The sequence below is a fragment of the Hippichthys cyanospilos genome, chromosome 20, assembly GCF_059441005.1.
Source record: "Hippichthys cyanospilos isolate Australia breed blue-spotted pipefish chromosome 20, RoL_Hcya_1.0, whole genome shotgun sequence".
NCBI classification, from domain to species: domain Eukaryota; kingdom Metazoa; phylum Chordata; class Actinopteri; order Syngnathiformes; family Syngnathidae; genus Hippichthys; species Hippichthys cyanospilos.
Window position 1 is genome coordinate 9,849,676 of NC_142388.1, and position 27,904 is coordinate 9,877,579.

General features: G+C 42.3%; 2 protein-coding genes and 1 long non-coding RNA gene across 3 annotated transcripts in view; 2 read left to right on the forward strand and 1 right to left on the reverse strand.

Moving 5' to 3' along the window:
• Positions 1 to 92: 92 nt before the first annotated feature.
• LOC148407316 (uncharacterized) lies at positions 93 to 26,810 on the reverse strand. The gene is made up of 6 exons (XR_015863843.1): positions 26,623 to 26,810; positions 24,201 to 24,281; positions 23,064 to 23,228; positions 16,986 to 17,073; positions 10,475 to 10,596; positions 93 to 1,361 (listed from the first exon to the last, which is right to left on the reverse strand). It is a non-coding gene; the product is annotated as an uncharacterized LOC148407316 (long non-coding RNA).
• Positions 7,289 to 9,829, forward strand: tcf21 (transcription factor 21). The gene is made up of 2 exons (XM_088403551.1): positions 7,289 to 7,744; positions 9,411 to 9,829. Exons 1-2 carry the CDS (start codon positions 7,319 to 7,321, stop codon positions 9,498 to 9,500), a joined length of 516 nt encoding a protein of 171 aa, XP_088259677.1. The 5' UTR covers positions 7,289 to 7,318; the 3' UTR covers positions 9,501 to 9,829.
• The window catches only part of eya4 (EYA transcriptional coactivator and phosphatase 4), a 35,772-nt gene continuing 30,989 nt past the window's right edge, over positions 23,122 to 27,904 (forward strand). The window contains exon 1 of the mRNA XM_088403726.1: positions 23,122 to 23,385. The gene's annotated coding sequence lies outside the window, so the exon portion shown is untranslated. The remainder of the gene's footprint in view (positions 23,386 to 27,904) is intronic.

A 27,904-nucleotide genomic window follows, 5' to 3' on the forward strand; every position in this document is an offset into this window, starting at 1 on the left:
TCTGTAGATTTTGGAGGGATCTAAGAGCTTGCGTCGTGCTCCAATTCATTTGCTCTTAATTTGAAAGAAACCAAAACATATTTCCCAGCAATCTCACGCACCTCCTGAAGCGCCTTCACGTAGCCCCATTTGAGAAGACAAATGAACGTATGCGTTATCATTCACGTCTTGTGTAAACGCGCATCGCGGCGTGAACTTTCCAACGCACGGCGAGCACCTGCGAGCGGGCCGCCACATGTGCGCGAGGTCGAGCGGGCAGACGTGACGTTCCGTTTGGCGCGGCAGAGAAATGATCCGCAGAGTTTATTATCTTTAATTAGCATCCGAGGTGCAAAAGATAGATAAGGAGCGCCGTTTAACTGATGGATTGGACCCCCCCACCAAAAATAGCAGGAAGAAGAGTGTCATCAGTTTTCATCAGCTCCACCAATCGCAAAAGAGCTACGCTTTTATTACCGTTTTTCTTTACATTTAAACTTTGCACATCACTTTGAACTGCTACTGTCAAAATTGCAGGCTGTGTCTTATTTTTTGGCAGTCTTTCTCTTTTTTTTTTAAATTAAAAGACAGCTAACGAGGAAGTGTGGCAGCGTTAGAGTGCCTCATTGTCTATCAATTTGTCAGGTTTGTTAATAACGTTCATCTCTGTGGTGTGTGAAATTAATGAGACATGTATATAATTTTGGAGGGTATTTTCAGCCCAACGTATTTATCCAAAACATTGAGAGTGCCTCGTTGTTGGCTGTGAGTTCCTGCACGACGGTACCCCTTGTAATCAGATGAGCCCTGTGTATGAATATCAAATTGAAATTGAAAAAGTTTGATCTATTTACTATAGTTTAGTTTTCTTATGCCTTATTTAAATGGAAATTTCCCCAAAATGGAATTAAAATTGCTTTATAATGCGGGATTTTTTTTCTATCGTGTTGTCAATTTGCCAGGTTTGTCAACAAAAATCACCTCTCTGGTGTGTGAAATTTCTGACAAATATTGGGGGGGGGGGGGGTTCCAATGCAGCACAAAGCGCTAAGGTTAGCGCACATCTGTTTGCAATTAGGCCACAAGGGCGAGATGTTTTAGCATCTGTCCTCCGCCACTTAGTGGACCGGAGCTCAGCTCGCACTCACACGTACAAACAAACACGTGCGCACACTAATGAGCTAACGCACACACACACACGCACACACACTTGTCCGCTTCCTGCCTGTGGGACTCGGGGTTCTGAGGATTGCGGGGCTCCCCGGAGATTTGTGCGCCAAGGCGTCTTTTTATCACCAGTCACATCTCGCCTCTTAGTCATCTCCTGTTGGCATCCAGTAGCTTTATGTCGGGCTCTCCAGGGGCCGCTGCCGCACACTCTCCTGAAAACACACATCTCATGTGAATGGAAATAAGGAAAGACAACCCACAAACCAACCCGATTTGGGGGGGGGGGGGTATTTCATGTTTTGTGTACTTAATTGTTAGGCCAACACTAATGCTAATTGGTCAAAAAGAGACAAACTTCTCTAGGTTATTATAGCAGCTTTAGCCCAACAAGTTGGGTCAAAATGAATAACCCAACAACCAAACCAATTTGGGGGGGTTTGAACCCTGCACGAATGAATAACCCGCAAACCAATATAATTTGAGCCGCTGTTTTTTGGGGTGTTTCATTAATTTATGTACTAAACTATTAGGCCAAAAATAACCCAAATTGAGTCAGAAAAGATATCATATCATATCAATACACTTGAAATTTCAATTTATTGCAAAAGAAATCTAGGTAAAAGTCAGATTTCCAAAACTGCGCATTTCTCCATTGCTGTCTGTGTCTACATAGTGTGCCCGCTTGCTCTCTGCACGGCTACGAGTCACGTGATCGGCTCCCAGAGCCCAAGCTGTCAATCAATGTGCTTACTAGCACGTTCGCACACGGCAGTTAGAAGAGAGACACAGGAGAGCCAAAAGCAAGCTTTTGAATCCTCTTGCCTTTTGTAATAAATTGACAAGTGAAAAACCAATACAGTACAGCGTCAATATTTTATTTCGAGACAACAGTAAAGCACCTGAGCCAATCAGGATTCAGAGCTGTAAAAAAAAAATATCCACACTGTAAAAAAATCCGTGAAGCAGCGAACCCGTGAAAGATGAACCGCGATACAGCGAGGGATTACTGTATACATATATACGTACACGCACACTTGCAAAGTATGCGGCAGGCAATTTTTGCGCGCGTATGTAAGCTTGCTACGGCACTTCCATTGTGTAAGCGTGATAAGAGTTAGGTCGGCGTGCAGCAGGAGGCGGAGGAGGCGCCGGCCCAGGACGGGTCTCTCTCCGGCGCGGGCCCGTCTCCCCGCGGGACCCGCTAAGAGGAAGGGAGGCAAGGTCTCGGGCCCAATCAACACTTTGGCCGTATCGGCCTTTATCCGCTGACGGGCGGCAGACGCGTCCCGGGTGGGACCGGCGGACGAGGCGGCCGCCTTCGGGGGACCACTCCTACGGAATCTCTGATAGCGCCAGAATATGAGATCACGAGCGCAGGTCGGTATCAGTGCCCCGTTGGGGAACTCGAGCGCAAGATATGAAGCGGTGAGATCATAATTTAAGAGAGGCAGAGAGAGAGAGAAAAAAAGAAATATTGCCTAGCTTGGTGAAGCGGAGAAAGGCAAAGGAGGTCAAAAATGAAAAGAATTGTCAACAAAGAAATGAAATACATTAATAATAGTTTCACTGGTAAAATGATTACTATTTAACTCAAATCAAGAAGAAATAATAGCTCTCATGTAAAATCAGTCGGGATTTGAAGACTGGTCACGATACCGATATCAAGTAACGATATCAAGTAGTGGTTCTAGAGACAAGTCTATTTATTATCATTTGTTTTTGGCCTTTATTTATTTTTGCGGGAGGCCAAAACACTTGCAGTGTATAAAGTGCTGGTTGTGGTGTTTGTTTCTCAGCTCCAAATGTTTGTTTGCACTCAAATGCTTTGACTCTTTGCGTGCGCCCTTGGTCTTTGCTACGTCGTGGGGACCGAATTATGGACATCAGTTATTCCACTTGTTGCTGTCTGTCAAAGAACAAAAATGCCGAACTCGAAGTGAATACTTGACAATAATTTCGGGAAGAACATGAATTTATTTATTCACTGCCAAGAACATTCAACGCATTCGCTGCCAATGACGGCTATAGACGCGAATGATCCAGTTTTACTGGGCTGCCAAGGGATGAGTTGATTATTGTTCCTGTTGCTATCATAAATCAAAAAACAAACATGCCTTACTGCCAGAGACGGCAATAGACGTCAAAGATCCAGTTTTACTGAGCTGCTAGTGAATGAGTCCATGTCTTTGTGGGGACCTTTTGGGAGACCCCACAAATTATGCCACAAGACTTGCTTTTAGAGTTTAGGTTTGAAATAGATTTTGCTGGGGGTTAGGTTTAGGTAATCTGTTAAGGTTAGGGACTAGGAAATGCATTATTTTGATGGGATGTTCCCACTATGAGAGAAACCCCCCTCGTGCGTGTGTGTGTTTGCGCTCATTGCCTGCAAATCCCTCCCAGTGTAAGCAAGAAGACTTCCAGGGCCATTAATCGGCACGGCGTCCCCAGCATCCGTCTCGCTTTGCACAAGTGGACTCCCTTGCCCGCCGCTCCCGAAAAACATCAAAGGCGTTGTGGTCTTTTTGTTTCGTTTTTTTTTTCCCCCCTTCAAATAAAGTCTTCATCGTGATCATATTTGCAATGCAATAAAGATGTTCATAACTCTCCCTTGTTGTCCGCCACTTCCTGTCCTGGTCACTCCCCGTCGGGTCTTTGCACTCTGGGCAACCTCGCGAGGAAATTTTCACTTTGATTTTCGCTCCTCGGGACGGACTTGAAGTGGGAACAAACCATTTTGGGTGTATGTGTAAGCGTGTGTATTATCTTGGATGTGTGTATGGGGGGGGGGGGGGGGTCGTCGTGATAATGGACAGAGAGCCGGAATGCTGGGACAAAGATGGATGATGTTTTTCTCGCCCCCGGCTTCACCGACAGATTACGAGTTGTTTTTCCTCCCCGCCAAATGCGTTGCTTTGGATTTTTTTTTTTTTTTTTTTTGGATTGTTTTTTTACATTTTCCCGCTTGATATTTATGATTTAACCGCCCGTGACAAAACAACATGTGGGATGTTTTCCCGATGGCGAATAAGACAATATTTGGCTTCTCGTCCGACACGGAGCCAAAGCGGACTGTCACGCGGCCAAAAACCAAAAACGTCCTCGACTTCCCATATTTTATTCGGACATTTTAATTATTGGGCAAACACATTCTATTTGAATATAGACACTTGAAGGGAAATGTCTATATTAGGCATGGACCAGTTTAGGGGTGTGCCAAAAAATGGATTCACATAAGAATCGGGATTCTCATTCGAAGTGATTCAGAATAAGTTTAAAATGAATCAAATCGATTTCATTTGATTTGCTCTGATTGAGCATGGAGGAAATACATTTTGAAGACAAATATGAGGGGGTGAATTTTGGAAAGTGCACTTGTACAAAGATGGCACAATGACGATGCGACTCCAAAGCGAGAAGGACTATCTTGGCCTAATCGAGAAGCCCCAACATCTGGAAAGCGTCCCTTGATGCTGACATGGGCCCAGCGCACTGACCTTTGACACCAAAGCGGCCAATTAGCGGCGCGTCCTTCCATAAGGGCCCGGCACCTCTCATTTTGTCTTTCTTCGACCCCTCCCCGCCAAAAGCCCAACTTCCACCTGTTGCCTCGCGTCACAGTCGGCCGGGAAGACGTCGGCCTTTGTTCCGACGCCGGCACGAGGACCCGCGGCTAGCAAGGAAGCGTTCCAATGTTGAGCTGCTATGGGCGGGCCCTGGTCAATTCTCAAAATCAAACTTTGACGTCGTGCTCTGCCCGCATTCTAAACGCAAACCGGCGTCACCGTATCAAGTCAACATGCTTTCGATTCGGCAACATTTCAACAAATGAAAAATGCCGCTTCTATGAAAAATAGGAGTGATCGTCAGTCATTTGTCTTTTTTTTAACTCCCCTAGAGTGCACGCTTTGTTCAAAGGTGGAAAATTAACCCATTCACTGCCAGCTTGGTAAAAATAAACATTTGACAAACCTTTTGAAAAGACGTCTCTAAACGTCCATGGCAGTCAATGAGTTCATCGCTGATAGCCAAGTAAAACTGGATATTTGACGTCTATAACCGTCAGCGGCATTGAATGAGTGAACATATTCAATGCCAGCCAAGTAAAAATAGAATTTACACGTCAAAAGTCGTCAACAGCAGTGAAAGAATGAATTGAAAATTGATATTTGACATTTAGAACCATCAATGGCAGTGAATGAGTTGATGGAATGATTAAATTTCCACGTTAATTGTCGTCAAGCGAATAAAAACGGCTCTTTGACGTAAGTAACCATCAATGGCAGTGAATGAGTTAACGTATTCAATGCCCGTCACGTACAAACAGAATTTTCACCTCACTAGTTGTCAATGGCAGTAAATGAATGAATCAGTGCAGCACAGTAAAAACGGATATTTGACTTTCATAACTTGGTTTATTTTCAAACCAAACGCGCCATCTAGAGGAGTCTAAAATGATCACGAAGCCTCATGTTTCTCCATCATTCCAAAATGGCCAATATGGGATTTTTAAGACTTCTTTTTTCTCCTGATGATTGACGAGCATTTGGAAAAAGTGGAAGTGGATTCGGAGGGGGTTTGAATTTTGTCCAAATTGTCCAAATGAGGCCAATTTATTTGGCCTAAGAATAACAAGATCCAGGAAATGAAGCGATTTCAAGAGGGCCTTTGCAGCACTTGTAAATAACCGTCGTAAAACCGCGTTGTTTTTTCAGCAAACAAAGGAGGACGAGCACGTCTTTTTTTCAACATCTATTTGAGTCCTTCTCGTCTCTGGTGGGACGCGCTCGCGGCTCAGGGGTGCATCATCAATCTGGCCCGCTTCTATTATGACTTTTGCGTCCGAGGCCACCCGGGAGGGCCTTGGCCTCCTCCGTCGCCATTTTTTTTTTTTACAGTTTTCCCGCTTGCAAGGTGCCTGACGCATGGGTGCAGAATGATGCGGAAGACCAAACGGGGGGATCGCGGGGTACCCCGTATCCATTACATCCGAGGGGACCCAGGCGCCAGTTTGCCATATGAGACGTGACCCCCTTCTCCCACGCCCCCCTCCCTTCCAACTCGTCCTTGCAAAGTGGCACAATGTGCTGAAAGTTCTGCGCGAGAGCATGCAAAGTCCACTTCATCTGAGCATGAGGGTACTTCCTGTAAAAAGTCTCATCGAGTTGCCGGATTTATTCGGCCGCACAAATTAAACGGTGGTTTTAAACAACCTAGTTTTGGTTTTATTACGGTTTTGATTTTTTTAAGCTACGTTTTATCAGGTTAGAATTAAAAAGTAAAAAAACAAAAACAAAAAACAAAACAAGAACAAAAAATTGGATCGGCAAGTATCGATATCGGGTATCGACTGAATACCCGGACAAAAAAAAAAAAAATGCATTGCGAGTATCAGTATCTGGTATTGGCCCAATACCCGAGCTTATTTCAAGCCTGTTCCAAGCTAGTTTTGGTATTACTATGTTTTTTTTGTCTAGGGATTATACAAAGTATATTAAGTATCAATACCAAGTATCTGTATCAGGCCGATACTTGGCCATCACTCAAACTGCCTTAGCTACTATGTGCTGAAAGTTGAATTATTTTGTTTTTTTTGTTAGTTAAAAAAATAATACAATTTTAGTTATACAATTTTTATGGATAATGATGTTATTTGTAGTCACCGTGGCAAGGGGGGGGGGCACAAAATGTTTTCTCTTTCTTGGGGTGTCTCGGCAAAACATAATTGAGAATCACAGTTACAGAAGGAATTCCTGTTATGTCAAGATACGATACGTTTCCCTTAAGCTCCTTTTGGTCGACAACCGCGGCGTTTGCAAGCCATGCGCCGTCAGAGTCCTAGCTAGCAGCTAACAGCTGCAACGGACGCGTGAGAAACGGTGCGCTTTTGGTGAATAGTCGTGAAAATGACCGCATCTAGTAAGGCATCCATTTATATGAACGCGAGCTAGGGATGGAGAGAGGCGCAATCATTTTTCTCTGTGTTTTTCCAAAGTCAAATATTTCGGGGCACCGAGTCAGAGATCCAGCGCTCCCTCCCCACCCCCTTTCCCCCTCCCACCGGCGCAGGCCGCCTCCCCGGCCGGCGGGCCCGGATAAAAGCCGGCCCCCGGCGCTCGGGAGCCCACGCTGCGAAGCCTTCCGGCGCGCAGGCCCCCGCACCAGCGGCACCATGTCCACGGGCTCGCCGAGCGACGCGGACGACGAGCTGCTGGACGGCCTCCTCAAGCTGGCCGAGGAGAGCTCCGACGGCCAGGGGCCGGGGGGCGGGCGCCCGGGGCCCGCGGGCGGGCGGCGCGGGGCCCCGGCGCGCAAGGCCCGCTCCCGCAAGTCCCCCGCGGGGGAGGAGGGGGGCGGGGGAGCGCCGCGGGAGGGCAAGCAGGTGCAGAGGAACGCGGCCAACGCCCGGGAGAGGGCCCGCATGCGCGTGCTGTCCAAGGCCTTCTCGCGGCTCAAGACGTCGCTGCCGTGGGTGCCGGCCGACACCAAGCTGTCCAAGCTGGACACGCTGCGCCTGGCGTCCAGCTACATCGCGCACCTGCGCCGCCTGCTGGCCAGCGACAAGTACGACAGCGGATTCGTCCACCCCGTCAACCTGGTGAGCCTGCCGCCAAACGGCAGAAAATAAAACCTCCAAGTGCTGAGTTTTCAAAAGTTTACTACTCTGAAGCAGGGGCTCTCAAATGGGGGTATGTGAGAGAATGATTTTTAACTACTTTGATCCCAAAAACCTCTGTTCACGTTTTTCTGTTTTTTGTTTTTAGAGTCCAAATAGTTGAACTAAGAAATATGAAGTAATTCTTGAATTAACAACTAAAGTAATCAACGCCTTCAGACACTTTGGTACAAATTAATCGACTACTTTAAGCACTGAGAGTACTAACGCTATTATTTTAGATAATAAACACAAAATGAATATAATATATAATAATATTATCATATAAAGTATAAAAAGTAATCAATTACTTTAGGCACTGAAAGTACTCAATCTTAGGTACTGAAAATCTAAAACTCAATCGTCCAATGACACTGAGAACTCGAGCAAACAATTGCATTAGGTAATAAGTACTGAAGTAATATATCGCTAGTTTCTAAAGCAATTGATCACATTTGACACCAAACTACCTATTGTGATTTATTCATGTATAAAGGGACGGATTACTTTCATACGTAAATACCTCAAGTAATTGGTTACACAAGTACGTGAGCCATTTTCAGACATTCTTTTTGCCAAACACCTAAAAAAATTGTATATACATAAATCTGGACTTGGATTGAAAGTGTTAATGCCATGACAGGAACAATATATTTTCCCTTTCTAATTAAGAGCAAATGAATTGGAACATGAAGACTAACGCTAACTTGGTGCTAAATTGCGCACTAGTGACCTCATTGCGAAATGCATGCCTCTGTTTTGTTCACTTTTATATGGATGCATGTTGACATTAGTGAGACAATTTTCAGGCAGACGAGCCAGAAATAAACCAAATGATGTGACGCCATCTATCTTCTGAATCAAATTGACGAATAAAATACTCGTACGGATACCGCTGCGAATCTAATTCCAATATTTAATCTATCGGAAAGAGACGGCATCCGCTTTAGGTCCTTTTTTGGGCCAGCAATTGCACTAAAGTCTGAAATGTCAGCAGTTTACAGTTGTAGTAAAATATGATGAATATTCAATACGCTATCAGGTTAAAATCCTCAGAAAGGCTTCATTGCATGCATTAAAAATAACAATAAAAATGTCTGTTGTATAGTTTAGAAAACCAAGCATTTTGTGCCATGATTTAAAACAGAATATATGATCACGCGTAAATTAGATTGTATGATTCATTATTTTATAAACCGAGTAAAACGTGACAAATATTTGGCCTGCTTACTTTTGCTATTTATTGAACAATATAATTCGCCGTTAATAACAAAGGCCTTTTGAAACGAACTCTTTAAAGATTGATAGATCGATTTGCGCTCATCTTGGCTTGTGCGTGTGTACCTAATCAAGTGTTTCATAAGTAGTGTTTCCGATACCGCTTTTGGCCCTCGATACTCATTGAGATATCTGGCTGCACTACTTTGAAAAATATATACATATCAATTTTCGTATAGTGCAAAATACCAACTATATTATTATTATTATGCTTTACGTGATCCAAAATGGTACATTTTGAGTTTGAGGCAGATGCATGTGAAATCAAGTAAATAAATTAAGAGATATTGAAATAAAAGGCTTTTTTTTTTGTTTTCTTTCTCCCGGTCAGACGTGGCCCTTCATGGTGGCGGGCAAGCCGGAAAACGAGTTGAAGGAGATGCTGAGCTCGCCGCGCTTGTGCGGCACCACGGCCTCGTGACACCTCCTCATCTTTCTTTGGGACGACTCGTCCTAGCGGACTTTGGAGTGGGAATAACAGCTTGGAAGGGGAGGAAGCTCCTCCTCCTCCTCCGTTCTTTCGTTCCCGTAAAAAGATACTATTTAATTGCATTTTTTTTTTTTTTTGGAACTCAATATTGTCTTTGCTGGCCCAAAGACAAACGGCGTTCTCTTTGTAAGATGTATCCTTTGTACACGTATTTTATGTCTGGTAAAGTTTACAGATATGATAAATATATATATTTGTATCACTTTTGACATTTTGCAGTCGTTTTGTGTATGATTGTGTGTGTGTGTTTTTTGGCATGGTGAGGCCAAATTCTGGATTTGTGTGGACCATTTTCATGGACCTCACAAGTTTAGACGTCTTTTTGAGGGTCAAAACTTGCTTTTAGAGTATAAAAGCAAGGTGTGTGTGTGTGTGTGTGGGGGGGGGGGGGGGGGCATTGTGTTGTTTGGGTGCTGCTCTGGAAGGAAATATTAAGTTGACTATTGTCACTCTACCATGAGACACTTCAAAATAAAAGGGTGTCAAACATGCAATTTATTTTTGATCAATGAAAAACTTGAAATGTTTTATGATTAATAGTAACGTTAATGTTTTGGACAATCTTAAATAATTATAATAAAGCTGAAGTTGTTCTTTTAAAGTTATATAAACGTATAACATGATTCTATTGGTCTTGTCCATTTGATAATAGATTTTTTTCCATGCGGTCCGGAAGCTTAAACGGCTTTGACACCCCTGTTATCGTACATTATATTTTGAAGCACAACGTTAGGCTGTTTTACTAAAATGGAGAAGATTGACAGGCAGCGCATTCTCACCGTGTATTTTAACACACTACGATCCGTGGCTTAGGCGAGCTGTTGGGCTTAGGGGTAAGGAAATGCACGATGTCAATGGGACGTCCCCTCTGTGATAGAAAACCCCCATGTGTGTGGTGACCTCACCTCTGTTATCCCCGCAGCCCTTCGGGAATAACCTGAGCAGATAAGCGTCGGTGTTGTTGCAAAAAGATAACGCGGATGCGGCTGTCTCTGCATAAACAAACGCTGGACTGCAAACGATGACTCTACAAGAAGGAGAAAGAAAAAAGGCTTTTACTTGGCTAGCTTGAACCCCAAAAAAAGAAGCAGAACATGAGTTAAAGGCCTAAAAGGGATTTTTTTTTTTTTATGAGAAATGAAGTTGGAAGGGAAAAGAGGGAACGGGTGCGTTAATCCTGGCCAGAGCGAGCGCTTGTTTTAATTGTGCTGGGTTATGACCGCTGATGTTTACATGACGCGGACAGTTATTTATGCATTCTGACAAAAGGCCTCTCTGGCTCGCTGGCTGGCTCGCTTTCCGATAGCATCCCCCTCTCCGTCTCCAGTTTGTTGGCAAATACCCGCGCTTGAAATCTTGGGGAAAAGCAAGCGTATGAAAAAATACATTTCTCTCAACTGTTGGGAGTCCTATAATAAGCGGCCGGGTATGCAGAAAGGGGGATTTTTGGACTTTTACACACACCGAAGCTTGTCTTTTTTTTTTTTTTTTTTTGCAACCCCCCTGCAGACAGGTTACATACAGTTTAGTCCGAAAACAGAAAAAAAAAAATGCTAAAGTGCATCAAGGTTGCTAAAAAAAAAAAAAAAAAAAAAAACTCTCAATGTAAGTGAATACTATTTTTGGGAGTGGAAAATGTGGGGATATTTGGGAATGTGTGAATTATTGGACTGTTGGGAATGATCCCTTCGGTGAAGTGAATGAGCTAAATGTTGTGAATGTGAAACGGAAATGCTTTAAATATGAAATATCAAATCTATTGGAAATAATGCCACGCTTTGGGGTGTAAAATGGGAAGTTATTTGTTAGCTCTACTGTGTAATTTTTTTTGTGGTAATTATAGATGAAACAAGTAAAGATGAAAAGTACATTCCTGTCATGTTGGCATGAGCGCTAGTGTCTCATGTGTCATAATACACGCTAACAATGTCACCGGTTTTGTATGTTGAATTTTCGGCATTTTTTTAACAAGACTCGTTCGTAAGTAGAGTACCACTGTAGTAGTAATAATGCCATAGTAAAATGCAATCGTACAAAAGGTGTACTGCTAAGAGCTGGCTTGCGAGGATATGAAGAAATGCTCCATTAGCGGCGCTAACTTTCATCACACCTCACCTCAACAAGATGGCGCCGGCGCAATAAAAGAGACGCAACCGTGTCACTTGAAGGGCCCTCACCTAATACATCAGCCGAGGCCTGGCAGGACCCCCCAACACCAGCCTTTGAGGGACCACCTGGGAGAAAATAAACTTGGCCGTGTGTCGCAGGGAGGGGAGAAGAGTAAGAGGGATTCCCATACTTGCTAATAGTTTTGTTGGAACACAGCCCAAAAGAGGGAGGAAAAAAAAAAACAAGCGAGAGAGAGAGAAGGAGACACATTTTGGTGCAGCTGATGCTGTCATTTGTTGTACTCCAACTGAGTTCCCGTGAGAATTTTGGAGGAAATCCTACAAAAACGTTCAGTCCCCATAAAGTGGAATAATGTCTTGTAAATTGGACACGCCGCAAAGGAGTGTTGGCAAGCAAATGGTTATGAATGAATCATAAAAAACTCCACAAGTATATAAAACAAAGGTTTAAAACTGTGAAAAAAACCGTCTTCAGGCTTTTTTCGTGGATTATTGCCATCTAGTGGTCGTTTTGAGTACAAGCGCAGCTTCACGTTTCATTTTGCTGACAACATAAAAGTTCAGCTTTTATGTTGCGGAAGATGAAATGCAGACACTTGCCAAAAAAAAAAAAAAAAAAGGATTGCAGTGTCGAGTTATTTTTGCTTTGCTCGGCATTAGAAGTTAAAAGACATGATAGGTTGATGGTGTTTAATGATATTTTAGGAGCTGGACATGATAATAAAACGTACAAACGTTTTATTCAAAATAAAATAAATACAATAAAAATGCAGTGTTGCGCATACCTTTTATAAACGAATCCACAGGGATTTTCCCGCGACGCTAATCCGGCATGGTTGAGTCACTATTTCCCACCAATCAGTGAAGCACCACTTGAAAAACAAAGTGAAAGATTTACAGCAAACATTCACCTCAAAATGATTTATCAACATAAAATATTTTTAAAAACCTTGTTTTGTTGTCAGGCTGCAACTGCCAGGTTGTTGTTTTTTCAAGGCTCAACTGATGTTTCCCTTCCAACCACACGGTGGCAGCATCACACTTTCAAAGTTATCAACGTGAGCCTCATCATCCTTAGTTTCCAGGCTGAGCATATCAAAACATTTAAATGTAAATGTAAATGTAAATGTAAATGTAATGTATGTCATAAATCATCCCAGCAAATTGGTTATCTGATTGATTATGAATCAATACATACAGATTGACTACGTATGTTCTGTTATTGTGCAAACTTGGCTCTGATAAGTTTTGCATCGACCAACCAATCAGAGGATGGCAAAATGTGGCCCTCACTAATTGCTAAAATAGTTCACTTTTTTTTAGTTTGACATGAATCTTATTCTGGATCTGAAAACCACTGGCACCTCATGTTTTTTTTTTTTTTTTTGCTAAAAGTAAGCCCTTGTTTACCATCAACAATTAGCATTCAGCTAGCAGGTTTCAAGCAAAGATATATGGTTGTTTTAAATACAAAATCTTGTAGTTTGCGTTGATTTTTTTTTTTTTTGACATGAAATATCTTATTCCGTATCTGAAAACCGTTGGAACCTCAAAAATGTTTTGCTAAATGTTTGGCCATGTTATTTACCATTAAGAGTTAGCAGTAAGCTAACAAATTTGAAGCAAATTTACGTGGTTGTTTTAAATGCAAAAACACGTAGTCGGCTTTCATTTGATTGACATGAAACGTCTTATATCGTATCTGAAAACCTGCTGGTACCCCAATTTATTTGTCTTTATTTGGGGACTTTGATTCCTGGGCCGGTCCGATCCAATTACGGCGATCAAAGCGTGGGCCGAGGGTAAAGGAGGTCACCCCCTTGGACACGCATCCACGTAGTAAGAGCAGTATTAGCGGACGGAAAGGGGCGCCGCGCTAAACGATGTTTGAGCAGGTGGGCTCAATTACGCCGCGCGTGCACGCAAGAATTGTTGTTTTTACGGGATTCGAGTCCATTACAATTAGGAAGACACGAATCCCAATCACCTGCCATATGTTTTTGCAGCGAGCCCGCCGGCGACGGCGGACCGCTCGATTTCCTGACGCTTTCCTTCTTAATAGCGCCACTTGGAGTGATAGGGCGCAGACAAGCGGGATTCCGTACAAGTGTCCCAACAAGTGGCCATTCATTCAAAACGCCACGGGTCGGCGCGTATTTAACACAAGTGTTCACTGTCCAGTCCTATATGGAAGCTAATCCCCCTGTTGTGCAAGTGTGTGTGTTCCTATATGGCTATACTTGTGAGATCCGCTTTGAGCGTTCAACCGACATAGCGAGGACATTTTGGAGAAGTGAGGACATTTAGGACACTCCTCTTTTGGGGGTCAAGACATGCTTTTAGAGCTCATTTTAGATTGTGGGCCATATGGAAGGGAATCACTTCCCAAGTGGGCCCTCCAATAAAATCACGGTATATAAAGTACATATTTAACTTGAAAATGACAGCTTCAGATGGTATTTTTTTATAATATTGTCCAAAATAGTAAGAGAACAAAATCACTATTAATCACAAAACAATAACATTACTATTGATGGTAAAACATATCAAGTTATGGGTATGGGTTTTAGACATTTCTGAAAGGTCTGAGCGACTAACAGGTCAAAGTGAGCCAGCGACATGATTGCTGCTCCTTGCAAACAAACATAAGAGGACAGTTGGAAATTCTCGACACCAGCAAAAAAAAAAAAACACCTCTGAGCCCGGCGCACACGTGGATTCAATTAGGATCCGTGGAATTCCGCAAAAGTAGACGGCAATAAGGAAAATATTCCTCTAATCTGGGGTCTTCCTCAAGATGGGTGTGAAGGAAATATAAAGGGAGGGAGGGGCGAGGGGGGGGGGTCCCCATTTAATTGGCTCCAGATTTGACCACCCAATCGAAAAAGCACCGGGTTATTTGGTTGGGGAAGACATTTTTTTTTTTTTTTGCTTGTGTGCGAATAAATGGCTCAGGTCCCTCCAAATAGCTTATAGAAAGCAGATGGAGTCAAGTGAAGAAAGAAAACAGTCATTTCCACAAGAGAACACAATGGAAAACACAGCATCTCCATGCAAATTAGCACCGAGGCCAGGGCGGAAAATTGCCCCCCAAATCACCAACAATCAACACGATTGGCACCAATGTACTGCGTTGAAATCTATTTGGAACAGTTTTCGCATTTACTAACAACAGTTAAGTCAAAAATAAAATAATTTCCATCAAAAAAAAACAGCAACCAAAAAACAATCCCATTTTTGGGCTTGTTTAATGGGTTTTTCATATGACCCAATTTTGGCTCGATTATATTTGCCCTCCGCTCCGCACACACACACTTCACACTCCATGCACTCTAAATATGTTATCTATAAAAATAGTATTAGTTTAACTAAACGTGTGTCTTTTTTAACATTAACAAAAGAAAAAAGTCATATAAATCAACTTGTGTTCAATATTTTTTACAGTGTTTTTACAGCTTACTCTACAACAGAAAAAAAAAGAATTGTTTTACAAACCTATTTTTTGAGCGATAATTGTTAATCTAATGCAAAAAGTTGTATAAATTTAAAAAATCTATTTGCCTTTCAAAGAAAAGCATTGAGCAATGTGATCTCATTGGTGCATGAAGATTGATCTATGGATGTCAGGCCACTTTTTTTTGGTGGTATTTTTTTTTTTGTAAACATTGATCCACCTTTTAGTCCCTCCCTTTTTTTTTTTGTCTTCGGATGCCATTTGTCCACCTTGGTACTACTGATGCCCTTCCGGAGAACCGAGTGTCAGCTTTCGTCCCCTGAGGATCAGCGCCCCCCCCCCAACCCAAGCCACCACCCCCTCCCCCACCTGAACGGCATGCATTTTTAATGGACACACTCATGCAGCGGACAAATGATTTTTATTTTTGACAGGGCTGGGTGGAGGGGGTGGCTCCTGTTACATAGGGATGATACACACACACACATGCACAAACACAAACACACACACACGCACGCACAAGAATGCAAACACACTCAAGAATGAACTCCTTGATAAGATCACCTGCATTATAAAACTTGCCATTCATCTGTGTTTTTGCTACTTTTACATGTATGCTTAGTGCCCTTATGCACACACAAACACACACATCCTGCACTTCCCATGGAGTGTTTGCCTAAATGTCCACTTGAGTTATGACGGGCTGGCGGCCAGGCCGCCGAGGCCTTCATTAAATGAGGATTAGAGGCGCTCTGAAAGCCATTACCGCCCGCTTTCGGGCCTGCTGTAATCCCAATCAAATCTGAATTCAAATTACAATTGTGAGACCGCACACGACACGCGCCAAGATAAAGACAAGCGTTCAATGGATATTGATCACGATGGGCGATCTTTCGCCAAATAAGGAAATGAGTGCCCCGTTATCTTATACTGGGACATGCAATATTATATGAGAGATATTTAGGGGGGGTACCCCTGAATTGCACGGCAGAGTGCCTCTAAAGTCTTAGGGTGGAGTATACAACCTGATGCTTAACAAAGTTCCTGCACATGTCATCAAATCTGACATAAGGCTTTTGAATGCTGTAAAAGGAGCAGTATACTTGTCTTTTCAAATTAAAAGCAAATTAACTGGAACATGAAACAATTGTTTGCTAAAGTGATTTATTGTGACTTCTTTGCAAAAGAGTGTTTGGGCAAATTTTATGACAGGCATTTAGTGGGGTACCCCTGAATTGAAAAGCTTTTACTCTACTCTAGGCACGACTGTATCCCTGAATTGTACAGTATATATAATGAAAAATCTAAAGTTAAGAGTGAATTTGCTTTTCCGTGAGAGCGGAAACATGGAGCAGGTTGGGCGAGGGAGGTGTGAGGCCAGCATTCCCGCCGTGTACTTGAACTAACCACCGAGCGCGTGCATGTGTGGAGAATGTGACTTTTAATTTGTTATCATTGGCTGGAACATTCAAGTTCAGCTCCGCTTTGGCTGTGAGCAAGAAAAAAAAACACAAGCCAACACATTCGCAATCATGGAGATGACAAATGAACCCAGATCTCTCTTCATTCTATTTTTACCCAAATGTATGTGTGCTTGTGTGGCAATGAACTTAGTGAGTATTGAAGCTATTTGCTGCCAAATGCTAAGCTAGATGATGAACGCTAAGATTTGGGTACGAATGTATTGCATGTACTGTATGTATTGCGAAAGGTTGTATACAGGCATATTGGTCTGTTTTTGGAGAAGAGCAACAATAACAGTGTGATGTGATGGAAAAGGTATAACAGAAACCCAGAAGCACAACACGCACAATATGTACGGACGCTACGTACGTTTATACAGGGACAAGACCTCATTTGCATGGCCATCACCTTCCCAGAGTCTCTCCCGGTCTGGACCCTGGTCCCGTGTGGGACCACCCTGAGGAGAGAATGGCGAACAAGGATCACGTTACGCCCCAAAAATGTGTAGGGTCTACAAAAGAGCAATGAGACAGGAGGGTGATGGAGACAGGGCTGCTATGGGGGTGGGGGGGCATGGGGAGGGGTAACAGGAGAGCACATGAAAGAGTGCATTAGTGAGGAGGAGGGAGGGGAGATTGATTGGGATGGAGGGATGATGAGTGCTGAAAGGAGGAGAAGTGATGACCCTGTTTTCCTTTTTGTTGTTCAAAACTCGACCCTAAAAAAAATAGTGGACTAGTGCAACACTACCTTGACTTATCATAAATGACATCTCTGACAAAGCTCACAATTCAATTTCCTTACAACCCGTGGGTGGTATTTTTTTTCCGCAGAAGATTTTCAAGAAGTGAACCAAATAATGGCTCTGATCTCGAAGTATGATAACAAAGTCGCTTACAAATAAAGTTGTACCTCTACTTACGAATGAAAAATTCAGCTTATGAAATGTCTCGGCGGAAAATATTGTCTCTCGTAGTGAGACCAGACACCAGCGCTCGCGCCAACAGGACTGTAATGTAATACGTTATCACCACCTGTGGTGTCTACCGTATGTTAGTTTGTGATGCATTTATATCATTTATTAATATGCCGGCTTGCCCACAAACGAGCCAAAATTTTGTCGCATTGATGTTTACTCTGGTCTTCCGCTTTTCATCTTTTTTTTTTACCCATTTCTTCCACGCTTCGCACCATCAACTTACACCATTGAACATAACACAGGAAGCACTTTGCATGACCCACAAAAATAAAAATTATTGCTCCTGTGGACATGTAAATGACTCCTGGATCACTGGAAATGTAAAATAAAAACATACAAATTAAACGTCCTAAAAAGGTGTCTCTCGCTGCACTCATCACCAACACAATTTAATTATTCTTTACAGGATATATTTGTATTTTTATACACTAATGTAATTCTAATATGTATTTGTTACCGTTTTTGATGCATTTTCATAATTTAATAGTATTCATTTAAAGGGTTTAGGAGCATTTTTGTGCCTTGGAACTGATTAGGCTATTTACATGTAAGCGCTCTATTTATGAAGTATCCACATTACAAAATCACTTCATTTTGTAAGTAGAAGTACCACTGTAATGCAAATTGAAAGCACGCAGCTGTAGGCCACAATTCTCGCACTCTCCGATATCAATATTTAAAAGCACCCTAAAAACTGACCTGATATATCCGAGACTGGAAAACAAGAACCTTCCAACTGTGACGCAAACGCCCTAACCACTAGGCCACCGTGCCGGGTCTTCATTGCACGGAGGCATAAATCTTGGGCCGGCCTTAACGACCCGTGTCTGTGTCAGCATCCATTCAAGTTTGCGCGCAATCGTTCATTCTGCTCTACATTGCATGTATTATTAAAGTGATAAATATCCCGCGGCATAATTACACGCAGGAAACCGGAGCCCGGGCGGGAGTCGATGATACAGAAAGGTTGGAGGGCGGGCGGCGGGGATTCGGGACAATAAATAAAAGGGCTCATCCCCTGCTCAAGTTAATTAATTGTTCCTGGCAAAAACCCACTCGGCGCTCCCAAGGCGTCTCCCTAGGGGGCGCTCTGAGCCAGGGCCACGAGGGGCTAACTTGGACGTTTAATTGCAACGCACACACACATTCAGCGCCTGGTTAAAAAAGATAAAGACATTAACGGTAACCTGATGCCGAGCGAGTATCGATCCGTTCTCAGGGGGATTTGGAGAGCGACAGAACAGCAGACAGCGCTTCATCTAAGCGCTTGAGCGTCCATCTGCATGATAAATGCAAGCGCGCGCGCACGCACGCACACACGCACACACTCGCTTTGCCGGCCTTCTTTCTGTGAGGTCCGCAGTGACACGTTCAATCTGCATCCCAGAAGGTTACACAGACCAGATTGAGTCGCAATCGGGCCGTGGGATTATGACTGGTGATGCTTGGATTCTTTGCTCATTGCCTGCCTCCAAATAAGGAACGCCAAACAAAACATTTGAAAAACAAAAACCGTGTGCGTTCAAGAGCGCAAGGAGAGATTTCTTAGGGCTACACAGCACATGAAAACTGAAGTAAAAAGATTTTCACGCACTATTTTAGGGTTATGTCATGAAATAACCTTATTGCAGTATTTTGACCATTTTGGGTTTATTTTCTTCCACATCATTCTCGTATTATTTTAGCCAAGGGATGGTGGTCTTTCATCTTAGATGTCACCATCTGGGTGAAATTTCAGTTCTCGAGTGAAGGGGTGGGCAGTTCTCCGGCATGTTTTCCAATTTTCGCTCTCAAACGCAGCTGATTCAAATGATTAGGATTATTTTCAAGCTCCAGCAGAGCTTGCTGATGAGCTCATGGTTTAAATACGCAACACATTTACATTTCAAACAGGGTGTCACAAAAATGATTTAAATTGTAAATAAATACATTTATAACAAATGTAGAGGTAAAAATTGAAGAATTGACATGGCGATTATTTTTAAGGCGCGCTGTCAGCTTTTGAGAAAATGGAAGACTTTAATCTGCGCCTTATAGTGCTTAAAATACGGTAATGCACAAGGGTTACATTTTAACTATGCTTTAAGATTTTTCTGCTGCTGTTGACAAACGCACAGTCAAATAATATCGCCTAATATGTTTGCATGTTTATGTTTCGGTGATAAACTGATTGATCTGTAAAAAAACAGAATGGTGACAGACTAAAAAAAAGTTGAGGCAGCGGTGGTGGCGTGGCCGCGTCTCCATCCATTTCCTCCTCGCCACGTTTCCTTCCCTCTCTCCTTATTCGCTATTCATTTTGTCCCTCTCTGTTTGTTTTCCTTTATTCTTTCATTAGCTGAAACAACATAGCAGGCATTCCAGCTGTAATACCGCCGAGATTCAGTGTCAGTGTGGGGGATTTGTGGCGAGAAAGAGAGAGAGCGAAGGAGCCGGCATGCCTCGCTGCTCATAACGATTCACCCTTTAAACGCACGTCCCATGTGACTCTCAAATCATTAGACTCATGTCCAGCGTGGATAAAACACAAAAGTAAGCTGCTATAGTTGATTGTTTTTGTTAGTGTAAGTGCACCTGTGGTGCAGAGAAGGAAAAAAAAAAGAGTTATCAAGGAAAAACTCCCTCTAAACGCATTTTCGGTTTTGATGATTGAATTAAATCATCAATTATATATATATATATATATATATATATATATATATATATATATATATACGTATATACATATATACATATATATATACATATATACATATATATATATATATATATATATATATATATATATATATATATATACTTGCCGCACAATGTGAAAAATACATACTTTTTTCTGTATTAAATATAAGAGCTAAATCAGACTGCAGCTCCTTGAATAGTTTTGTCAAAGCCAAGCCGTGCGTGGGTTGACTTTTGTGGAAACTGTTCGTGTACTTAAACATTATGTCCATCGCTATAAAACATTCACTCCGCATAAAGCCAAGCATCCTGGAACAGGCTGCAGCCCCCCACCCCCCCACCCCCACTCTGAGTGGCCATTAGGAGACGGATGGGAAAAGAAACTCATGATACGGAAACACACAATGAGAAAAAATGGAGCTAAAAGCTGAATCATTTTTCTTCTAAGTGCAGTTTCAGGGTATTGTAAGTCATAGTTAACTTTTTTAAATTTTTTATACATATATATATATATATATATATATATATATATATATATATATATATATATTCCAAGGTTGTTTTGTTTCAAAGAATTTTCATTTTGTGAGAAAAAAAATGTAAAAGCTATTCAATGCTGCAGATTTCACGGCAAGAATATGCAGATATAATGTTAAGCGTCGTATGAAATAAAAGCTTTCCTGCAACATGTAGTTGTTGGATCCAAGCCTGTTGTCAACTACAAGTCCAACAATGCATAGCAGGAACGTTGCATAATGCGAGTCAGGCCAAGCCACTCAATGAAGTCAGTGAAAGACTTGCAAAGGTCATATGTTGGTTGCTAGCATACTCGGTGGTTTTGACGTCTCAACGCAAACATTTTTATTGCACCTGGTGTGCGAGTTGCCCTCGAAAGGATGAATGCGAAAATCGGGGGAAATGCGCGATAAAATATCGGGAAGTTGCCAACGGACCGGCGATTACAATTTTCAGCATGGAAAAATGTGGGACTGACGATGACGTAAGGGGGCGGGACCAGCAAAACACCGTAAGTTGAATAGGGTAAGGCATGAGATCAAATTTGGCTTGACGCTGTCAGCGCGCTACTATGGACAGCATTTATTGTGCTTGTACCGAATATGTTTACTAATACACTTGTTGTATTGGATATCTTATTTTGCACACAAAAGGTCCACAAAAATAGTTACAAGTGTAAGTGGAGCGGGAAGGGCAGAAGAGGAATTTACAAGGCGAGTTTCTCTTTGTTCCTCCGTGAGACTACTCACTCTATTAGGGCACCCATTAGCCCCTTTTACGTTGCCTGTAAAAGGTGACATTTCTTTCTTTACGGTTCACATGGGGTATATACGTAATTGAAAAAAGGTCACAAATTACAGGTTCATACGGTATGTACCCCGCAATATCAGCTGAGAGGATGTCAGCTCTAACAAGGACAAGCGCGGTTTTCTTCTTCGCTCAAGCTAATGTACTGATTCTGGTTCCGCCGCTTAGGTGTTCCTAATGTTGTGACCAGTATGCAAACTTTCTGCACCGATACCAAAGTTATTAAAAAAAAGGTATTTAGTCCGTGCATGGGTGCCTGAAATAGCCCTCATTTGGCAATTGAATTCGGGCTGTCGGGCGGGAGCGGTCCAGTCCGGGCTGGCGGTAGTGATAATCATAAATCAGGTCTGAATGGCTGCCATGTCACATGCCGGGCTGCGCCACTAATGGCCGAGCCCATCTTTCACCGGGTATTTTTATCTTTGCGCCCTGACACTCCGGACTTTCTGGAAGCGTCCTCTCGTTTTACGTCGTCAGCACCTCGGGCCGGCGCGGGCACAGGTTCCGCGCATGTCTATAAATACCGGGGCGTTGGCGGCCATTTTCTCCCGGACCCGACGCGCTCGCGGGCAACAGCCGGCCTCCCAAAGTGAGGGGTGCATCTGCCGCCGCCGCCTTGAAATTCCGCTGTCTGTCTGACACCTCTAAAAACACCTGGACGTGCTTCCTTTGTGCATCGTGTTCTGCCAAGTGTTCTAAGCGCGCTTGACACGCGGCAACGGAGGCGGCTTCCTGCTATTTCGGGCTCCGTCACAGCTTGTGCTCGTCATTTATTTGGCCACGACGTGTAGGGCGCCGGTTTACAGACCGAAAGTCATTTTTGGGGCCCACTCCTGAATAAAACATCAGAAAGTGTGCAAATTTTCCTTTGATAATCCTTTTCAGGACGGTTTACAGTACACCAGGGGTGTCCAAACTTTTGCATGTGAGGGCCACATACAAAGCATGCAAGAGGCGCTTTAAAATTCTTTGACTCGTTTACACTGAAATCAAGCAAGCAGTGTTTTCTGTTGATGTTCATTTTTTTTCTGTTCAAAGTTTAGGATTTTCACGATTTTGGGGTGGCCTGGGCCAGTCTTGCACTGAGTGCAAACTACCTTTGCAACCAAAGCAAGAGCAAATTGTCAGTTGAGCATTATTCCGAAAATGAAAAAAACCTTGAAAAAAAACAATTCTGACCCTATAGTCACAAGGCGGAAGTTAAACGCCAAACATACCAGGAAAAAAAATAAGATTTTTTTTTAATTGTTTCACGCTGACAAAAAGAAACAACAGTTGAAGTAATTAGCGATTAGCATGGTAGCAAAACTCATTAGAATAAAACTGAACTTTTCAAGAAAACTGGACTGAGTTATAAATGCTGTGCACAACAAATGGAATTGAGCATTGTTATATCAAATATAGAACACGATAAGCATTTAAACAATGTATTTTTATACAACAACATTGGATTGAAAGCCACTCACATTGGCAGGTTGGCACGGGAGTGCGCAGGCGCAGTAGCGTCTCCTCTCCAGCGTCGCCTGCGCGTTGTTAATAATGAAGTTGCCTCAAATGGCTCTCAAGCAGCCGGCGCCGACTCGCCTCCAACTTGGACTTGCGGACTTCCAGCAAAGTCGGCTCACTTCTTTCTGAAAGTTGGACTTTGTCAAGCCTTCCCGTGTGAAAAGTTGGCCATGTTGTAAACAAGTGAGCGCGACAGGCTGCGAGCAGCGGGGAGAGCGCCGCACGTCATTATCATGAGCTGCAGCCGCAAGTAAAGCCGACCTACTTGCTGGAAACGCGCAGGTACAGTCTTTGTCATCGTCATTCAAAACCAACTTTTTGGAACAACGATCAAAAATTATTTTAAAAATTTCTCCCTAAACGAATTTCACAATAGATTTTTATTTTGGTTTGCCATCAGCAATACTTGTTTGAAAGTGCTATAAAAGTTTTTGTACAAGTAACTTTTCCGATAATTACAAATTTGGCTTGTTATATTTAATTAGGTCATTTTAAACGTGTCTAAAAACAAATTGCTGTTTTTAAATGTGTTTGATAACATTTAGCAACATTTGGATTTAAAATGAGTGCTGACAGTCGTGTTTATTATCTTGTACGATGTTGTTACCTTCTAAGCAGTAATTCCAATCCAAAACATATTCAAAGTTTTCAAAATTAAAGAAAATAAAGATAAAAAAATCTAAATACAGATATAACAACACACACACGTTTTCTTTATCAATATTTCTTGAATTTCTGGATTGGACATTGTGGACGTTATATTTATCAAGTTGAATGTTTTGATTTTATCTCCCCAGTTTAAATATGTAAAATAAAAAAAAAGTTTTTGTTTATTTAATGGAATTCACTTGAATATTTTCACTAGATACTGGGGGTGACAGGCATCATTATAGTACTTCTAGTTGCATCATAAATATTTTTTTTCAAATACGCCTCATATACAGGATTTTTTTTTTTTAAATCAGGATATTGCACATGTATTATATCTATATACGTATATGATTTGGTCATATCCAGCGCGCAAGGGTAATACTGAAACGAAACGAAAAATGATTTCCAAACTCATTTCTCCTCCCACGTGGCGTTTGTGTTCCTACCTGATGCGTAGGAAAGAGGAGCTCCGCCCTCCACGACATGCGGGCCGGTTTGTCCGCGGCTACCGCGTCCTAATCCGCGCGCTGCCAGATTGGATTTCACATGCGTACAGAGCAGACATCAATTCAAAGGCTATAGACGCATAAGTGGAATGACTTGTGCAGATGTCATTCCTCCGCTCTGAAAATACATTATTGTGTGGCGTACAAATATGATTTACATTCGCAGGAATATTCCGAATGAACGATCTCTTTTGCGTGTGATACGAGGGAGAGGCTTATTGTTGTAACAACGTATCCAGATCTTATTTAATGCTCTCCAACAAAGATGTTTTGGTCGAGGTGTCAACTCAACTTTTATTTATAGAACACTCTAAAAACAGCCATTGCTGTGTACAAGGTGCTGTACAAAAAGCAGTCATGCAATAACAAACGATAAGAATATATATATATATATATATATATATATATATATATATATATATATATATATATATATATATATATATATATATATATGGTTTTTTTTTAATGTCCAGGCATGCAATCCCAGGTCCTTATTTATATTTTTTTCATAGTTTTTCAAGCATAAAGAATGGAATAAAACAGGCAGGCATTAAATTAGATTGGTGAAATAATAGTATTTTTAACAGTGACATTAAAAAGAAAAGTTTTTAATTCTAAAAAAATATTTTTTTTTTAATTAAAATATGTCCAAAATGATTTTTGCATCAATGCAGTTGTAAGTAGAAGTCAGTGACAAAATGAACTCAGGAGGGATTCAAATTTTTGTTTTGGCCCGCGGGCCATTTGTTTGACACCCATGATCTAGCAAGAAAAAAAAAAAAAAACAAGTGCTTCATGAAGCTTCATTTTCCCCATCACTAGTCATATCCTTGCGTACCTTTCCACCGCAACCTCAGCCTGCGGTTTGTTCAACATATATGATCACACTGCAGGCCACCTTCTAATCTTCCGTGACCCCCCTACCCCTTCACAAAAACAACAAAAAAAAAAAAATCGCCACTCCCCCCCACCTCCTCAATCAGCATAGCTTACAGTGAGAAATCGAATTCTCTCTTGTGGGACGCTGGGAGGAAATGGCAGGCATCATCGATTGGGCGCGCAGTGTCAGGTGACCTCGGATCCCCCGTCGGGCCAAAGCCGGGCGGCGGGAATCCAACTCATGTAGGCCTCGTTAAAACCTTTCATGGCAGATTATTAATTGAATGGCAATTTACTGCCAGGAGCTTGAGTGTCGCCCACAAAAAAAGGTGAGGCTGTTTCGCGGCGGCACGGGTGCAAATCAATTCGCTTGAGAGATGCATTATTGTCTTAGGTTTCAGGCTATGAAAAATTAAAAGGATGCCGGCGACTTTGACTCTTATCGAGCAGGAAAATGTCAGTCCAATCACATTGATGGTCGCGGCTCAAGTGAAATTAGTCGCAGTGCCTTCAGGGGCGTCCCTTGGGTCTCAAGTTGTCTTTAAAAAAAATGAACTTTGTAAAATTGTATTGCAATATACAAAAATTAATCCGTTTTTGCCTCAAATCGATGGGTATGGTGGTGCTCCCTCTGGTGTTCATGCCTTGGTCACCAGGGGGCATTACAACACATTTGGATGGCAAGAATGTGCATGGAGACATACTCAACTGCTCACTAAGTTGCTATCATAGTAAAAGAGATATATCTTTTGCTCTGCTTTTTGTGTTCAAACTTATTATTTTTCTCAAAAAAAGCTGTCACAATTAACAATGCGTATCGACATAATACAAAATTATATTACATTTTATATATATATATATATATATATATATATATATATATATATATATATATATATATATATATATATATATATATACATATTTAATAACTTGCTTCATGTTCTCTTTAATTTACTCTTAATTTGAAAAGAAAAATATACTGATCCTGTCACTGCTTTAGATCAATTTTGCTGACACCTGCAAAAATTCAGGTTATCCCCTGAAGTAGAATACTGTTTGTAGAGTATTGGTACGTGGCCATTACCAGACCTTATTTTGAGGTATCGGTGCTCTCGATGACAGCTAATGCTGGTATGGACCTCTTTTTTGGAACAGTTTTACGATGGCAAACTAGCAACGTTCAATTGGTAGAATAGAAAATTGCAGTTAATGAAACGCAATTTACGCATAGGCAGGTGTTTCGTCAAAAAGATCTTCCATCATCTTTTGGGGGGAAATTTTGTGTAGTGGTATTGATACAGTGTATCGGTATCAGGGACGAGACTTGAGTACCGGGGTCGGTCTGGGGATTTGAGAAGCGGTGAGCTCACGGACTGAAAGGCAGTTACCGTATGTGGCAATTTGACGGCGGAGCCACAGCGTCACGGGCTAAGACGGAGAAGAAAATTGTTGTTTTATGTTATGTCATCCGTCTCACCTTGTCACACAAGCGCGTCACACTTGTTGTTGTCCCCGAGTGCGTGTGTCGGCCAAGCGCGCCGATCATTTACGCGGCTCCCTTTTCATTGTTGATATTTACTTGTGCAATTATCTCTCCGCTTGGCCCTCGGCTGAAGACGATACGCGGGCCGGCCGGCCGGCCGGTCGTTCGGCCGCCTCCCGTCCGTCTCCTGTTGCTCACACATAAACACAGCGGCGGAAGCCCGCACTGACACATCAACACACATACACTCACGGAAGATAAGTGTTTTTTCAAGCATCTCGTGCGTAGTGAATGCTTGGTTTTATGACGGTGACCCTCTGCTTATTCAGTGGAACTGCATCTGTTGGACGCTTCTTTTTTTTTCCCCCCCGCTACACGATTCAAACACACACACTCTTAAAGTGTTCCTGAGCACCTGTTGTCTTTGTTGCTTTGTCAAGAATATGGAGATTTAGCATATAGCATTACCTGGAGGAGTACAAAGCAAGACTTTCACTCATACAGTTCTCCAAATAAGAGGTCAAGTTGACGCTCTCATTCCAGAGAGTGAGAAATGATCCTGGGCTTTGCTTTTGCTGTGTGAAGTGTAATTCCACATCCGCGACGTTAGAATAAATGTGCATAAGTTAGCCCATATTTACTCTTATTGTATTGCAAAATTGTATTGCTGAAAGTTTTCTGTGGAAGGAGCAAGCAGAGACACTGAGACCTGACTACAGGACAGACCCGGCTGTGGACGGCCGTTATGTTCTTGGAGAAGAAGATAGTAGCCACCATACGAACTTCTTCCCACATTTCAAAAATATGCATGGCAGGTGTACTGGACATACTAAGGTGTGATTGGGTGTGTGAATGATTGTTCGTCTCTGCGTGCCCTGCGATTGGCCGGTAGGCAATTCAGCTGCGGGGATAGGCACCAGCAAGCCTGCTAACCTTGTGAAGAAAAGCGGCTATAAAAAATGAATGGATGGCTCGATAAGATGTGTTCAAAGAACGTGGGAGATATGTAACTCCGAACACGTTTCTGTCCGTTCTCCTCGCGAGCAAAAAGAATCGAGAATCTCGTCTTCGTTCGTCGTGCATTATCCAATGTTCTAGGTTGACTGAACCTGACACACGGCACCAGGTGGTGCTGTGGCGCTCGTTAATCAGATTAAACAACACAACCCAAATACTGTAACTGACCTCTATTGCTTTAATCATTGAGCATAGAGGAAAATGTTTTCTTGATTCTAATAATAACAAAAGTGCTTTTAGTCAAATTATTAGTATACTT